This window comes from Trichosurus vulpecula, chromosome 9 (genome assembly GCF_011100635.1).
Source record: "Trichosurus vulpecula isolate mTriVul1 chromosome 9, mTriVul1.pri, whole genome shotgun sequence".
In the NCBI taxonomy this organism is placed as follows: Eukaryota; Metazoa; Chordata; class Mammalia; order Diprotodontia; family Phalangeridae; genus Trichosurus; species Trichosurus vulpecula.
The window spans coordinates 195,376,831-195,393,660 of record NC_050581.1 but is presented as its reverse complement, the minus strand read 5'-3'; the positions used below and the strand labels follow the sequence as shown (position 1 = coordinate 195,393,660).

Here is a 16,830-nt window from a genome sequence, read left to right as displayed (position 1 = left end):
AAATGTCATTAAAATATCCAAAACAATTGCAAAGGATTTTATTTTATTGTGGGGGAAACAGAGAGCATTAATAAAAACCAAGAAATCAGAGCAAGTGATTTGTAAGAAGCAGCACCTTGGGCTGAACTTGGAAGACAGCTAGAGGTTCCAAAAATCAGAGATAAGGAAAACAGCCTTCCAGGAATGAGGGGCACAGCCCATGCAAAAGTGTGGAAGTGGGAGGTGGATTAGAACAGTGAGGTGTGATGTTTGGTGTAAAGGGGCCTGACCCAATCTGTCTTGATTTGACCATTATTTATTCTAAGCCTTCTACATATTAAGGACTTTGTGAGGGACTAGCAATACAAAGGCAAAAAGAACAGTCTTGACCCTTACAGCTCCTGGGGAGGAAGCAGGACAGACACATGGACAAATAACTCAATGCTGTTGTTGTTGTGAGTAGTAGTAGGAGTTGCCCACTGGGGACCCAACTGAACCTGGCCAGTTGGCCAACACAACTCCTTCCTTCCTTCCTTCCCTCCTTCCTTCCTTCCTTCCTTCCTTCCTTCCCTCCTCCCTTCTTTCTTTCCTTCCTTCCTTTCTCCCCTCCTTCCTTCTTTCTTTCCTTCCTTCCTTCCTCCCCTCCTTCCTTCCTTCCTTCCTTCCTTCCTTCCTTCCTTCCTTCCTTCCTTCCTTCTTTCCTTCCTTCCCTTCCTCCTTCCTTCCTCCCTTCCTCCCTTCCTTCCTTCCCTCCTTCCTTCCTTCTTTCCTTCCTTTCTCCACTCCTTCCTTCCTTCCTTCCTTCCTTCCTTCCTTCCTTCCTTCCTTCCCTCCTTCCTTCCCTCCCTCCTTCCTTCCTCCTTTCCTTTCCTTTCCTTTCCTTCCTTCCTTCCCTCCTCCCTTCTTTCTTTCCTTCCTTCCTTTCTCCCCTCCTTCCTTCTTTCTTTCCTTCCCTCCTTCCTTCCTTCTTCCTTCCTTCCCTCCTTTCTTCCTTCCTTCCTTCCTTCCTTCCTTCCTTCCCTCTTTCCTTCCTTCTTCCTTCTTTCCCTCCTTCCTTCCCTCCCTTCTTCCTTCCTTCCTCCTTTCCTTTCCTTTAATTTCCTTCCTTCCTTCCTTCCTCCCCTCCTTCCTTCCCTCCCTCCTTCCTTCCTTCCTTCCGTCCTTCCTTCCTTCCTTCCTTCCTTCCTTCCTTCCTTCTGTCCTTCCTTCCTTCTTTCCTTCCTTCCTTCCTTCCTTCTGTCCTTCTTTCCTTCCTTCCTTCCTTCTTTCCTTCCTTCCTTCCTTCCTTCTTTCCTTCCTTCCTTCCTTCCTTCCTGTTTAAACACAGAATGGATATTACCTCAGTCAAACTGAGACTTGTTAAAGACCTCAGTTTTAAAAGGCCAAGGTCTCACACTACATCAAGGGCCATCTCCAGTCATCCTGATCTATATCTGGCCACTGGACCCAGATGGCTCCAGAGGAGAAAGCAAGACCAATGACTTTGTGCAGCCTTCCCTCACTGAAGTCCAATTCATTTGCATGTCATGGCATCAATTCCCTGATGGTTCCCTTCGAGAATGAAGGACAAATAGCAGCAACAACAAGATGATGCAAAGTAGAGAATTAGCTCACAGCCTGCCCTGCTGTGCCGTGATACCCAAATAGATTGACAGGAACTCTGCATGTCAAACTATGTGGGAAGAAATCAAGTGAGAACTGGCCAGATTTGGTGGTGACAAAAATTCTCAGATGTTTAATCAATTCAATTACTATTCATTAAGCACTTAGATGGGAAGGGTGCCATCCTCATCACTGGGGATATAAAAGCATAACTTTTCCTGTTATGTTACTAAAACCAAATATGTGAGGGAGGAGGAGGGAGCCCACTTCTTCTTCCTACTCATAACCTATATGGTCCATCATGTTCTCCTTTCCTTTGTCCTTCAAAGTTGCCCAGGGAGGAATATCTATACCAGATTCACAATGGGAGCATATTGGCACAGACGGCATAGTTTGGTTCCTCAGACTGCTACATATCCAAGTAGGGAATGGCCAGGCCCCACTTCTCTGGCAGGAAGATCACAGAAGTGCCGACATCCAAAGAGCCAGAGGCCATCCAACCTTCGTTTAAAGACTTTCATTGTGGTGAGGAGGAGTGAACACCTCATCTTGAAGTAGCGCCTTCTACTTTGGGGCAACTCTAAATGGAAGCTTTTTCTTTCACTCATCTATTTTGACCCATTTGCAACTTCCATCCATAGCTCTGAGTTCTTACCATAAGACAATAACATCATAGTTTTGGAGCTAGAAAGGGACCTTGGAGGCCACTGAGGCTAACTCTCCCGTTTCCCAAATGAAGAGACTGAGACACAGAGAAGTTAAGCAAGAGTTCCACATCTAAGAAGAGTCTTAAAAGGATTCAAACCTAGGTCTTCCTGATTTCAACTCTATGCCTTTTACCATGCTGCCTGTCCAGGGTTAAGAGCTTTGGGGCCAAGTAGGACACATTTAACCTCTCTTCATATGACCGCCCTTTGAATGCCAAGGACAGCAAAAATGCCCTGGAGGACATTGAAAGGCAAAGACAACTTTTAAAATGGAGCCCTTTATTCCTCTGTTTGTGTACATTGTGTACGCTCTATGGGAACAACGTTGGTGACAGAATTCTGAAAAAGCCCCATCTCTTCACTTGTATATTTCAAAAAATGCATTAGTGCGGCTCAATATGGTCATATCCCAGCTTTACGTTGGCTCCCAATCCCAGATGGAAGGAATAATGATTCATTTGGAAGAAAAAAAATCAGTCCCTGGCAAAAACCAAAACCTCATTTCAGAGCATTCTTGACCTACAGTGTAACATACTTAAGCAAGAGCATTGAAAGTAAAGGCAGGAGAGACTCAGAAGGAAAAAAAATTCTTCTTTTCTCTTGTGACATCCCCATTGCTTAGATCTTAGGCATTTGGGGAAAATGCTGAAAAATACCAGTGCATGATGTGAATCTAAACAGTGGCGAGGGTTCTTAATTTGTCTGGATTTTTAAAGGGAAACAGCTCTTCTGATTAGTGTCACAAGAGACAGAGATGCATATGGTTGAAGTTCACAGATTCTCCATTTTGGTGTAAATAAAAGACCCTTCATTTCCACTTCCTCCTATGGTACAGTGAGTCCTGAAGGCTGAATGAGCCTATAATTCAGTGAAAAAGATGGCCCCTAGAAAATGCATTATATTCTGGAAATGTTTTAAATGCCCAAGAATTTCAGTGGGTAATGAAGAGTTATTGTTCTTGCCAGTTTTCCAAGAATGAGAAAGAATATTTCCATATTAATTAGGAAATATTCTGGATATTGATCTAGCCTTGTAAGCAAGCACCACTCTATGATTTTGTATATTTTATGATTTTGTATATTTAATTTCTGTATCTAGTCTGGAGGGAGGAGGTTCCACACAAATGTATATTTATGCATTTTTGTTTTTAAAGATTGTAACTGTACTTCAGGCTCCATTTCTTCATCCATGGAATAGTTAAGTAACTCTGCTCCCACACTGAGGGGAACTGGGCCAGAAAACCTCAAGGCCATGCTGGGAGAATCTCTGTTCCAGTTAACCAAAGAAAAGTGTTTGAGAGTAATTGAAAGAATTTCATAGGAGTCGATCAGTTATATTCCTCAAACAGCAGAAACAGCAGCAGCAGCAGCAGCAACAAGTTGTAATTTCCCTCAATATGATTCTCAAACTAGAAGCCCAGAATCTCTTTGTAAATATTCACCTAGTACATTTAACTTGTTGGTTTGGTTGGCATGCAATTGAAAAAAGTCATTTCTAATTATTTCTTCCACTTCATCTTCATGCTTTCTGAATTCTCATTTTCCTTCTTTTAAGTACAGCAGTTTGGTTTTCCTGACTTTCTTTTATTTAAGTAAATAATGGTTTGTCTATGTCATTTGTCAGGTGTGTGTCTAGTGAGAGTTTAGCCAAAGCTAAAGGTCACCAGAGGCTAACAAGTAAACTTGGAATCACATAAGGAAAAGCCTTTGGGAATAAAATAGGCATACCTCCCCAGAAAAGTTGGGAGCCAGAAGACCTTAACTGCAAAAGCAGTGGCCAGCAAGACAATGAAAGTGGCCCTAGGGCAGAAACTGCATTCATAACTTTATTGGAAAGGTGTGAGGAAAGGACAAAGAAAAGAAAGGAGGAAAGGAAGTAAGCAGGGAGGGAGGAAGGGAAGAAAGGAGAGAACAAGCATTGATTAAGTGCCTACTATGTGCCAGGTGCTGTGCTGAGCCCCTAAAAATAATATCTCATTGGATCCTCACAATAACCCTGTGGTGAGGGTGTAATTATTATGTCTATTTTACTATTGGGGAAACTGAGATAGAGATTTAGTGACTTAACTCTGGGTCATCCAATAAGTGTCTGAGTCCATATTTGAACTGAAATCTTCCTGACTCCAGGAGTCCACTGTAGTGACTCTGATCTGAGTGAGGGAGAGCTATGTGAGGTCACTAGCCTCACTTTCTCCTCCAGAGCCCTCTGGAGCCAGTGGCCTGATAGTCATCAGGACAACTGGAGATGACCCAGGATGCAATGGGAGAACCTGGCCTTTTCAGGCTAAGGCCTGTTCAGGTTCTCACTTAGAGTGAGGTAACACCCATTCAGTGAATAGGTCTCTCTAAGAAGTGAGTCAAGGAATGGCCTCTTTAATGAGAAAAAAGAGAAAAAAAAATCAAACTGGCAAGTCATATCCTCATTGTCCTGATGTCATGATCCTCTTCAAAAATGAAAGATGAACACATCCTCTGAGTAGTGGGCCTGAATGGAGACCCAGCCAGTTGGGTAACTCTGCTTGACCTCTCATTTTCCTTCTCTCCAAAGGGAGTTAAATTTTGATGACTGGAATCTCCCCAGTTAACTTGGGGTTTACTGGCTAGATTCCTGCTTACCTTCCTTTCTTCCTTCCTTCCTTTCTTCCTTCCTTCCTTCCTTCCTTCCTTCCTTCCTTCCTTCCTTCCTTCCTTCCTTTCTCTCTTCCTTTCTCTCTTTCTTTCTTTCTGTCTTTCTTTCTTTCTTCCTTCCTTTCTTTCTTTCTTTCTTTCTTTCTTTCTTTCTTTCTTTCTTTCTTTCTTTCTTTCTTTCTTCTTTCTTTCTTTCTCTCTCTTTTTCTGTCTTTCTTTCTCTGTTTTTCATTTCATTCTGAAGCTCTGCTTAATGGCTATATTTTGGGCCCTCCTGGCTCAGAATGAATGTCAGTGGTAACTGTTTCTATTTCGACTAGCAACCCTAAGGGTCTTCCCTTTCCAGTTTGATTTTTTTCCCTCTTTTTTCTAATTAAAGGGGCTATCCCTTGACTCACTTCTTAAAGAGGCCTACTCACTGAATGGGCATTACCTCACTCAAAGTGAGAACTTGAAAAGGACTTAACCTGGAAGGGCCAGTGTCTCCCATTGCACCCTGGGCAATCTCCAGTCATCCTGTTGAATATCAGGCCACTGGACCCAGATGGCTCTGGAGGAGAAAGTGAGGCTGGTGAACATGCATAGCCCTCCATCACTCAAATCAAAGTCAACTGCAAGTTATGTCATCATTTTCCTGATGTCATGGTCCTCTTCAAAAACAAAGGGCAAACATAACAACAACACAACAACTTTAGTCATTCATCTATATAAGATTCATAAAAAAGAGTAAGGCAAGCGAAAATGACTATTTCTCTAAGGCAGAACTTCTTAACCTGGGGTCCCTGACTTGTATACTCTATATCATACATATATGCATTTATAAATCAATAATATGCATGCATATGTATACACACACTTCTGAACAATAGCTATACTATTTTTAACTTCCATTTAGTAACTGACAAAGATTCATCACGTGTTTTTTTTTTTTTTACCAAAATACTGTTTGGGTCCTTAACTTCCTTCTTGTTTATTAGTTTTTGTTAGATTTTTATAAACTTGAAAGATAGTAAATTGGGGTTCTCCATTATTTTGGTATTGTTTTTATTTCTGTCTGCAATTCTACTAAATTTTCCTTTAATTATTTGGCTGCAATGCCATTCTATGGTGCTGTTAAGGAAATGTCTGATGCCAACATCTTCTTAGTTCAGGTTTGATATTTGGATGAAATGAGGCATTTTTTGTCATTCACCACTTGACAAAAGGAAGCATACTTAGCCCAAATATAGCAAAGATATGTGAAAAAAGGACAAAGAAATATTTATATTCTTTAGACAACCTCCTCAGACACTTACTTACTGTGTGACACTGGGCAATTCACTTAACCCAGTTTGCCTCTGTTTCTTCATCTGTAAAATGAGCTGGAGAAGGAAATGGCAAAACACTCTAGTATTTTTGTCAAGAAAATCTCAAATGAAGTCATGAAAAGTCAGACAGATTTGAAAAATCACGAAATAACAACAAACAGAGTCCTCTCTTTCTTCATCTCCTGAAGGAAACAGGTTTGTTCACCAGTACAGAATGTGGTGACCTATGTGGTCTTCTGACATCCACCAAATATAAAGGTGGATCTTGACCCCATGTGGGTGGGTACTTTTATGTTCCTAGGTGACCAGGAAGTCATGTCAACATAGCCAGAAGCTACCACACAACTATGCAAAGAGAGGCACAGTCTGAGTCTTGGCGCAGACTCAGGAAAATCAAGTCCTAACTGTTGAAATGATGGAAGAGATGAACAGTACATAGATACTGGTCTTACGCAGCATATTTTTCCCCTTCTTATCTCTTGTAACCACATCTATTTTTACTGCTGACTTCTTTGAGATGCTATTTGCCACCATAATCTTTAAAAAAAACATTTACTTGAGGTGCAATTTCTGCTCCAAGTCCACAAGAACTTTCCTATTTCTGTATGTCTCTTAAATACAACTGGTAGGTGGTTTCTACTTTCTAATCTATTCTGCTGCCATCCAAATTTTATTTGTGAGTCCATATCATGCAAATCTTCAGTTATGACTAGTAATTATGTGCTGCTATCCCCCCTCATCTTGTTTAAATAGGATTTCTCAATATATTTTGTTTTTACATAGTTTACATTTTCCTCTATATCTCTCCCCTCTTCCTTCCTTAAGAACCATCCCTTATACAAAATGTTATTTTTTTTTAAGGAAGAAAAGAAGGGCAAAACTGATCCACATGTCAACAAAAAATGACGTTATATTCAGTATTCCTCATTTTTGCCCTGCCCCTCACCCACGTCACTCCTGTTCAGGGAAGGTTTTGGAAGTTGGCACATCTAGGATATTTAATATCACACTTTTAACCTGAAGTCCCTCGGATTCTTCACTTAAATTCCCTTTGCCACAGTCTCCTTATCTATATACTGAAGATATTGGGACAGATCAAAGATTCTTCTCCATGGCTTTGTGTACTTTAAGAATATATATTTCTATATTTCTCAATATAAAATTGGATTCATTAATCATTTTCCACATTAAAAATCATTAATCTGAGAAGAGATCTTTAGACTCACCAGACTGCCAATTTTCAATGGCACATGTAACAAAGGTAAGATAATCCTTAATGTGTTTTTTAGCTCCAGAACTTTGATCTTATGACTCAGTGATCTTGCTAATATCCCAAAGTGACCTCTTTTGAGAGAATTCAGCCAATAGTATCATAATCCATAACTATTAACCAATAATTTAGCCAATTTTAGGACAACTATCAGGACATCCGCTAGATAATGTTACTTCCTTCTGATAATGAATGCTGTTCTCACCTTTTAAAACCATTTTGGCTGAGTTATAGATAGAAAAGCCCAGTGAATCCCCAAATTTCAACTTAATGTGACTACATTGTTAGTCCTTCAACCATGAAGAGGACCAATGACATCACAACGTTAAGGTCAAGGTACAGTATGTTCAACTGAGGCCGATCAGTCTAATATATCCAATAATGCCTATTAATTTATTCATTGAGGATATTTATCTCTTTGTATCAAGATACTACAACAGTTGTCAGAAGGTTCCATAAACATCTTTCTAGTGTGTAGTCAGGACAAAAATTATGGCCATATTGCCTTAAACTTGATGGATTATTTCCTGACTCTACATTCCAAAAATCAGAACTTGATGGCTAGTGTGGAATCTTTGATAGAATCTTGTCCTAGGAGTTCCTTTCTCCTGGCTATCCATAGCTTTCCCTACTTATCTAATCTCTGAATCAGTGTTGGTATTATTTGTTTCAAATTTTATCTTCCTCTACCTTTCTTCTCTCTTCTCCAATGCTAATTGCTCGCTCTCTCTCTCTCTCTCTCTCTCTCTCTCTCCCTCTCTTTCTCCCCCTCTCCCTCCCTCACCATTACCCCATTACCTTGGATATCTTTTATGCATACTATATTGATATTAATATCTATGGTTTTATGTATATATGTTACTTGCCTTGGTAAACTATAAGTGCCTTGAGGGCAAAGACTATTTCACAATTTTGTGTGTATTCCTGACATGGAGAAAATTTTCTTGGCAGAAGAGGAAATACTTGATAAATGCTTGTTGATTGTCTGTAGACAGTGGAGGAACATTCTTCTTTGAAGCACAATTGAACCATGACCTTATGGTGACTTGACTTATTCTCATATCCCCATCCCAGAATTAATGGAGATTTCCACGCAGTGGAGTCATGCCAAATTGCCTTCCTCTTGGTATGCTTGTTTCTCATAGAGAGCTGTTATTTTTTTGATCCCTATCTGATTTCACGGGAATAGGAACGTCCCATTAAGGAAACCTCCTCTACTGATAGAACTCAGCAATTCATTTGTAATTTTCAGCCTTAGAGCATTACCTGGGGCATTGAGAGTATAAGGGACTTGCCCAGGATCCAACAGCCAGGACCTGTCAGAAACAGAACTTGGAGCCCAGGCTTCCTGACTCCAAAGCCAGTTATCCAATCCCCATAGCAATTTCCTTCTCTAGTTGCATAAGGCAAGACCTCTCTTGTGGGCAGTTTAAATATATTGAAACCTAGCTAAATATAGCATTCATTTGTTCTCTCTCACACAGAATAACTCTTTCCCCAATTATTAGGTGGTATAGTGTGGGGTTTTTATGCTATTTGGGGACAGATTTTCTTATCTTCTCTGGTTGGGTGAGTACATGGACAGTAGCAGCTTTGTCGTAGACATCTTCGGAGGAGTCTCCCATCACCACGACATCTCTAATACTTAGGAATGTGTCTAGGGTCATAATTTTTCTGGGAAATTTTCCCTTTGAATGTTACAGAAGTCAGTAAATGCATATTCCAACTCTCCCACATTCATGATTAACTTGCTACCTAAAATAACTTGATTTATAGCTGCGGTGTTCATGATAGAGCATTGGGACTGTAGAGTCAGAAGACCCAAGTTCAAGCTGCTACTAATATGTGACTTTGAGCAGGCCACTTTTCTGTTTCTTTATCTATAAAGTCATTAGACTAAAGTATATTGGAGATGCCATCCTGCTTTAAATCCTGGGACTCTATTTACCTCAGCCTTATGCGCTTAAAAGCACACGGACTCAGAGCTGCCCGACTTACTGACTTTTTTCTCCCTGGCCTTGTTTCTGAATTCATCAGGAACTTAGTGAAGAATCACCTCATCTACTGAGGCAGGTCTTCAAAAATCTGCAACATATAGGCATAGACAGTTGTTTGGGTCTCTGAGATATTACGTGACTTGTCCAGGGTCATATAACCAGTATGGATCAGAAGAGATACTGGAATCCAGATCTGCCTGATTCTTTGCTTGACTCTCTATTGCTTATGCTAGGTTGCCCTCTACCCCCTTCCCCTGCCTGCTGCTCTCATCAATACCTCCTGACTTCCTGAACATCAGTCAAAAAAGAGGTTTGGTAGTTGGCAGTTGGCCACAATCTTGACAATAGCTCCAGTTAGGAATTTATGGACCAATAATGGATTTTCATGGTGCATCAAAGCAGACTAGTCAATGGAACATACATATGCATATAATATATACTGTATACAATCCACATACACATATATAGTATAAGTAAATATACTTTACCCCTATAGAGTAGAAATCAATATACACATGTGTTCTATTTACTCCCATCAGGGCCCCAGCCTGAGGTCTGTGCAAATCAAGGGCTAGTCCATTTGGGATTGAGCCCTGGTACTTAAACGTGAGCCTAGCAGAAGATAGCAAATGCATATTCATACTCCCCCACATGCATGATTAACTTGGGAAACTGACAGGAAGCTGTCAATCTGTTGAGCAAGTGTGTGTTTTATAAACCAGATGTTCAGCATTATTCATCATTTCCTTTGATACCAGAGCACCCCGTCATGTAGAATAGGAAATGAAGGATCTGGCTGAATATATTCTCATTATGGGACTGAGCACCAGCCCCACACCATCCAGATACAGATGCTCCACGTGGGCAAGCCTACTGGAAGAGAGCTTTCTATTAAGATCCCCACTTGGACTTAACTTTGCTGGAAGTTTGCCCAGGTGGACAACAGTAACCTCCCACCCCCCTCCATTAACATAAATGTTTATTCACTGTCTGAGTTTTTCTTGGAAACCTTGTACATGAATCATAGGGTAGCTTCCACCCAAGCAGCCTCTGTAGTATGTGGTGGGCTATGAATGGACCTTCTCCTCATCCCTACCCCCCCAAATTCCCCAAACTCTTTCAGTGTTGAAAGCTACCAAGTTTGAGGAGGCAAGGGCTAGCTATTTTGTATATACTTCTATATGTCCATGTTGGTTCCCCAAATAGAACATAAGCTCTTTGAGGGCAAGGGCTGTCTTGTTTGTCTTTGGCTCCCCAGAACCAAGCACAGTGCCTGGCACACTGGAGATGCTTAATAGATTAACATCCTGGGAGCAAATATTTGTTCTTGTTCACTATTAAGCATAGGAGTAAAAGAAAGTACATTCTCATCTAGGTAACTCAGTAGAAAGACCCCTGGATCTCCAGTGAAAAGACTTGGGTTTAAATCCCATCTCAGTCACTTACAAGCTACCATATGACCCTGGGCAAGTGTCATAACTTGCCTGGACCTCAGTCTCCTTGAAGGAAATTGACTAAGTAACCTTTAAAGTCCATTCAGCTCTAGAGCAAGGTCAGGTCTTATGATATCAAAGATATTATAGGCCCCTTATAATGTCATAGCTCCCTGCTTGTAACTGTGAGCATCCCCATTATTCAGGTTTGAGACTGTAGCCACAACATCTAGAGATGAAACATGCCCAGAATGTCTTGGGATCCTGGATTTGGAGCTGGAAGGGATGTGAGCAGTCATTAACTCCATCTTCCATCATTCAGAGCAGTAAGTCACCTAGGTAGCAAGAGCTAGAACCAGGACTCGAACCAAGTCCTCTAACTCCAAATCCATCATACTTCATGTCTTGAAAATAGCAAACACATTTCTGAGTTCCACCCCTCCTCACCGCCCTAGCATTCCTCTCCCCATCTAGATGAACCATGATTGACTGCAATGCTGAACAGGGAGACAAATTCCCACAGTCTGGTCGCACACATGGCCAAGACCTCCCCTGGTGAGCTAAAGTTGAGATCACCATGTGGTGGATGGGGCCAAATGGGGCTTAGGCCCTTTCCTTTGTTTACTTAGGACTGGATTAGGAGCTGGTCATTTTCATATCAGTTTACCTTAAGGGAGGAGGAAAAAAGATGTGCATGTATGTGTGTGTGTGTGTGTGTGTGTGTGTGTGTGTGTGTGTGTTTAATACTCTATTGCTAAAGTATTGAATTGCCTTATAATAGAAGTGGAAGCTGTATTCAAGCTGATAAGGTACACCTCAGTCCTCCTATTTCTGAAATAATAATGCTTACAAATATTCACTGATTTAGTCAAGACTTTTGTCAATGGAAATTACATCTTAATAACTCCAACTATGCTTAGTGACAAATACCTGCTTCATCCATACTAGGCCATGGAGTCTAGTGGAAAGAATAAAGGCCTTGGAGTTAGAAGACATGTTCAAGTCCAGCCTCCAACATTTGCTAGCTTTGTGACCCTGGGCAGGTCCCTTAATCTCTCAATTTCCTCACCTGTAAAAACGGAAATACTAGTAGTAACCAATCTCCCCAGGTTGTTGTGAGGATGAAGTGAGCTAACCATGTATAAAGCACTTTGGAAACCGTAACATTTGTCGAAATGTTATTACTAGCTATGAGTCTATCAGTTGGCAGCTGTTGTGATTCTGGGTCATCCAAGCTGTTGTGCTGCTATCCTAGCAATCCAGAACTCCAATTGCGTAGAGAAGTTTGTCTAAATGATGATCCTGACAGGCTGCTGGTAGTCTTCTCCCAAAGACCTGCAATTCTGTCTGTACAATTACACTGTGGCCTCTAGTTTGCCTTTTGAATCTTAGTGGACACACAATATTTGGGTTCTAGGTCTTCTAGATTCACTCCTGGTTGATCTGGGGCACAGACCAGTAAGAATTGAGCTAGCCTGCCCTTGGAGAACCTGGAGGAATGTGATTGATTTCTGTCCAGTCAAGGCAACAAGCCCTAAGTTATGTAAAGAAGATGCCATGAATGTTTGACCACGGCCTTGGGCTTAGCTTCATTTCCTAAATACCTTTCCTAGACATAAAGGTGTTCTGCCAGTAACCTATTTTTCCTTCTTCTTCTAGCTTGCTGATGACCAGGGACTGGTCTTGATGACGACGGTCGCCATGCCTGTTTTTAGCAAGCAAAATGAAACTGTAAGTGTTGATTTCTGCCCATGGTATTGTCATGAGTTGATTCAGAGGTTCTTGTCAGCCTTGTTACATCTCAAGTTTGGGTGTTTATAGTTCTTTTTCTTTTCTAGAGGATACCTCTGTAGTCAGAATAACTAGAAACAGATTCCAGAGGTATCCAAACACAGATTATTTCATTGCATTCCAAACACAAAAATTTCCATATTTTGAAGCATCCAGTCCTCAGAGAAGGAAGTGCCATGGAGGTCCTTCTGATTATGCCAATTCTCAGCAGGACCATGGCAATCATCTCCTGTTTTATCTCCCTGCCTCAGTCTCCTCGCCAATCTTTTCTCCACACATCTGCTAAAGTGATATTCATCATAGTGAAGATTTTAATTCATCACTCTTCTCTTCCAGAAGCTTCTGGAGCTCCCCACTTTCCTTAGGATAAATTACCAATTCCCATGGACATTAAAGTCCTGAAGATCTGGCTAGAGACTATCTTTGCAGGTTCATTGCACATTCATCACTGTCTTGGTGCTTCAATTTAACTGCCCTATGGGTTTTTACTTGCACAGTATTCCATCCTCAGTGGCAGTGTCTTTGCCCAGTCTCTTTGTCCTCAGAGCCTAGCATACTCCTCTTCCTCTGGCCCCCTCTGGGGATCTCCTGGTGCCTTCTCAGGGCTCAACTCATTGCTTCTCTCCCTCAGGAAATTCTCCTCACTTCTTCCAGGTTTAGTGTCTGCCTCTTCCCACCACACCAGACCATGTTCTATTTCTTTTGTATCTCTCCTGAATTTACTAACCTCTAAGCACTTATATCAACTCCCTCTAGTAGAATGTAAGGTCCTTGAGGATGAAGGCTGTCTCATCTTTGTATTTGTTAGCTCCATGCCTAGGATGGTGCCAAGTACCTAGTAGGCACTTAAAAGCTTAATTTTACAGTTATTTACTGAAGGTAAGGGGGGCAGAGGTGATATGGTATAACATAACAGGGAATCAGAAGTCCTGGACTCAGTTCCTGCCTGTATGACATTTGACACATTTAGCGGGACTTTGAACAAGTCACTTAACTTCTGAGTGCCCCACCAGGTCAATTATCGATTCTGAAACCATAAGTTACAGACAAGTCCCTGAAGTGCATTGAAAGGAGGACATTTTCTACACTGATGAGCTCGCAGATTCAGCCCAAAGATTCCATAAGGAAACAGACAATAACCAATGTATTCTTCACAGATCAGGTTGCTCCATCCCATGAGATTTCTTCTGCCTTTTCTTACTGAGGGTCTTACAGGCCTCCTTTCCCAGAATTTTCCAGGAGGAAGCATGGTAGGGGAGTGGGGACCTGGGACCAAATGCCACTTCATCTCTGTGACCTCAGTTTCCCCATCTGTAAAATGAAGAATTTGGGCTTCATGGCTTCCAAGGTCACTTCCAGATTGTAGGCCCTGATTCTGGAACTGGAATTATATGTAAATCCCTCAGTGTGCTTCCGTCTTTCTCTGGCTCTTTTCTTTCTCTTTTCTGGGCACAAGATGGCAGTAGGAGGTGAGAAAAGATAGACCTGGAATTTTTAAGTTGATTTTTTTTAAACCTTATGAATGTGTTTCATGAGGGGAAACAGGTTAGTTTTCATCTGCTCCAGGCCTGTACAACCTGTGGCCTGCGGGCCATAAGCGGCCCATGGGTACCCCAAAGGATTTTGGGGAGTTGGTGAAAAATGTAGAGCATGTTTTCCTTGACATTTCTCTTGGGCTGACTGAAATCCTTTGGTGGGCCTCAGGTTATATAAGCCTGATCTACTCAGTTGGTATGCTTTAAATGCCTAGTTATGCAGCACACTATCTCCCCCATTAGAGTTTCAACTTCTTGTAGATTTTTCCTTGTATCCCCAGCACTTAGCATATAGGGACTTAACCAGTAATTTTATTGGTATGGGGAATTCTCCAGTGAGGGAAATACCTCTCCTAATGCAAGTTGTCACCTCTTCTCTGATATATACTTTTAGAGATTTGCCTAGATCACTGAGAAGCTGTGTAGGGGCCCATTACCAGTCAGGGTCAGAGAATCCAGGTTTTCCTGTCCTTGATACTGGCTCTCTATCCAAAATACCCTAGTTCCTGACTCAAAGTCAATTCTTAATAAGTGCTTGATGTTTGGTTGAGTCATTATAACTTGGGAATCTTCTCCCCTCCAGCCTCAACCTGATTTCTCATTTTCTTTTCTTTTGTATCTCATTGACATTTTTTTCCAATTGCAAGGAAAAACAATTTTTAACATTTGTTTTCTAAAATTTGGAGCTCCAAATTTTCTCACTTTTTCCTTCCTCTATGCCTCATTGAGAAGGCAAGCTATTTGATATAGATTATAGATTTTCAGTCATGCAAAACATATTTCTATATTAGTCATGCTGTGAAAGAAAACACAGACAAATAAAACAAAGAAAAATGAAAAACAAAGTAAAAAAAAAAGTATGCTTCAATCTACATTCAGACCTCATCAGTTCTCTCACTGGAGCTTGATAGCATTTTCCTTCATAGGTCCTTTGGAATTATCTTGGATCACTGTTTTGATTAGAGTAGCTCAGTCATTCACAGTCGATCATCGTACGATGTTGTTGTCACTGTATACAGTGATGTCCTGGTTCTGATCCTTTCATTTTGCATCAGTTTCTGTAAGTCTTTCCAAATTTTTCTGAAACCATTCCCCTTGTCATTTCTTATAGTACAATAGTATCTCATCACAGTCATAATACCAAAACTTGTTCAGCCAATCCCCAACTGATGGGAATCCCCTCAATTTTCAGTTCTTTGCCACCACAGAAAGAGCTACTATAAATATATTTTGTTCACATAGGTCCTTTTTGATTTTGTTGATCTCTTTGAGACACAGACCTAGTAGTGGTATTGCTGGGTCAAAGAGTATGCTCAGTTTTATGGGCCTTTGGGCATAGTTCCAAATTGCTCTCCAGATTGGCTGGATCAGTTCACAACTCCACCAACTGTGTGTTACTTACTTCCAACATTTGTCATTTTTCTTTTCTATCATGTTAGTTAATAACATTAATGTGCTTTGGCATCTGTCATAAGCACATGAAATATTATTGTTAGGTGGCACCTTAAAATTGTATGAATTTGCATTTCTCTGATCAATAGTGATTTGGAGCATTTTTTTCATATGACCATAGATAACTGATGTCTTTTTGTCTGAAAACTGCCTGTACATATCCTTTGACTATTTATCAATTAGGGAATGACTTGTATTCTTATAAATTTGATTCAGTTTCTATATATTTGAGAAATGAGGTCTTTATCAGAGACACTTGCTGTATTTTTCACATTTATGATTAGTAGCTGTGTATTTTCCTCCATCCTCTTTTCCCTTTGTTTATCCTTCTCTCACTCACCTTTCACCCTGTCTCTCCTCAAGTGTTTTGCATCTTACGACCACCTCCCCTAATCCATGCTCCCTTCTACCTGCTCCCTCTTCTCTTACTGACTTTTAATTTTCTGAACAAAGAAGTTGTATGCATTTGCTAGATGAGCTAAAACAATTCCTTTCTCCAGGTTTGTAGGAGGTTTTCCTCCCTTCTAGTAGGGGAACGTGGCTCATTTTCATTCTTTATTAGGTATAACAGATAATTCCTAAATACTTGTTTTCAATAGAATGTGATACTTTAGCTCTAATGGTCTTTTTCAAAATCACTGTTGTTGTTAACAGAGATCTAAAGGGATTCTGCTTGGAGTGGTTGGCACTGATGTCCCAGTGAAAGAGCTCCTAAAGACCATTCCTAAATATAAGGTAACATGTAGGGGAGAAGGGGTTGGCAATGTGTGTAGAGTTTTTTTTTTTTTGATTCAGACCTGTGAATTTTGTGTTTATAAGGAGATGCAATGATGGGAAATTCCTTCTACTATTGGAGAGAAAGAGAGAGCTTGTCTATAATTTATAATGACAAATTATGGGATTTCTCTGTGGGAAGGGGTATGGATGGCTATTTCATCTGGAACATAGCCCAAAAGAAGTCCATCCCCCTTGGTTATTTGACCTGGGTTTGAAGAAGTTCAGTGATGGGAAAGCCATTATGTCCTAAGGCAACCTATTCTTAGGATCCCATATTTGAAGGCAGAAGAGGCCTCATAGAGATGCCATCTAGTCCAATCCCTTGTTTCATAGATGGGTAAACTGAAGCTTAG

The 16,830-nt window shown here is 40.8% G+C and overlaps 1 protein-coding gene across 1 annotated transcript in view; it reads left to right on the top strand.

Moving 5' to 3' along the window:
* Positions 1 to 16,830, top strand: part of CACNA2D3 (calcium voltage-gated channel auxiliary subunit alpha2delta 3) — a 748,342-nt gene that overhangs the window by 456,748 nt on the left and 274,764 nt on the right. The window contains exons 13-14 of the mRNA XM_036739688.1: positions 12,582 to 12,653; positions 16,355 to 16,435. Of these exons, the coding sequence (XP_036595583.1) occupies positions 12,582 to 12,653; positions 16,355 to 16,435 (153 nt within the window). The remainder of the gene's footprint in view (positions 1 to 12,581; positions 12,654 to 16,354; positions 16,436 to 16,830) is intronic.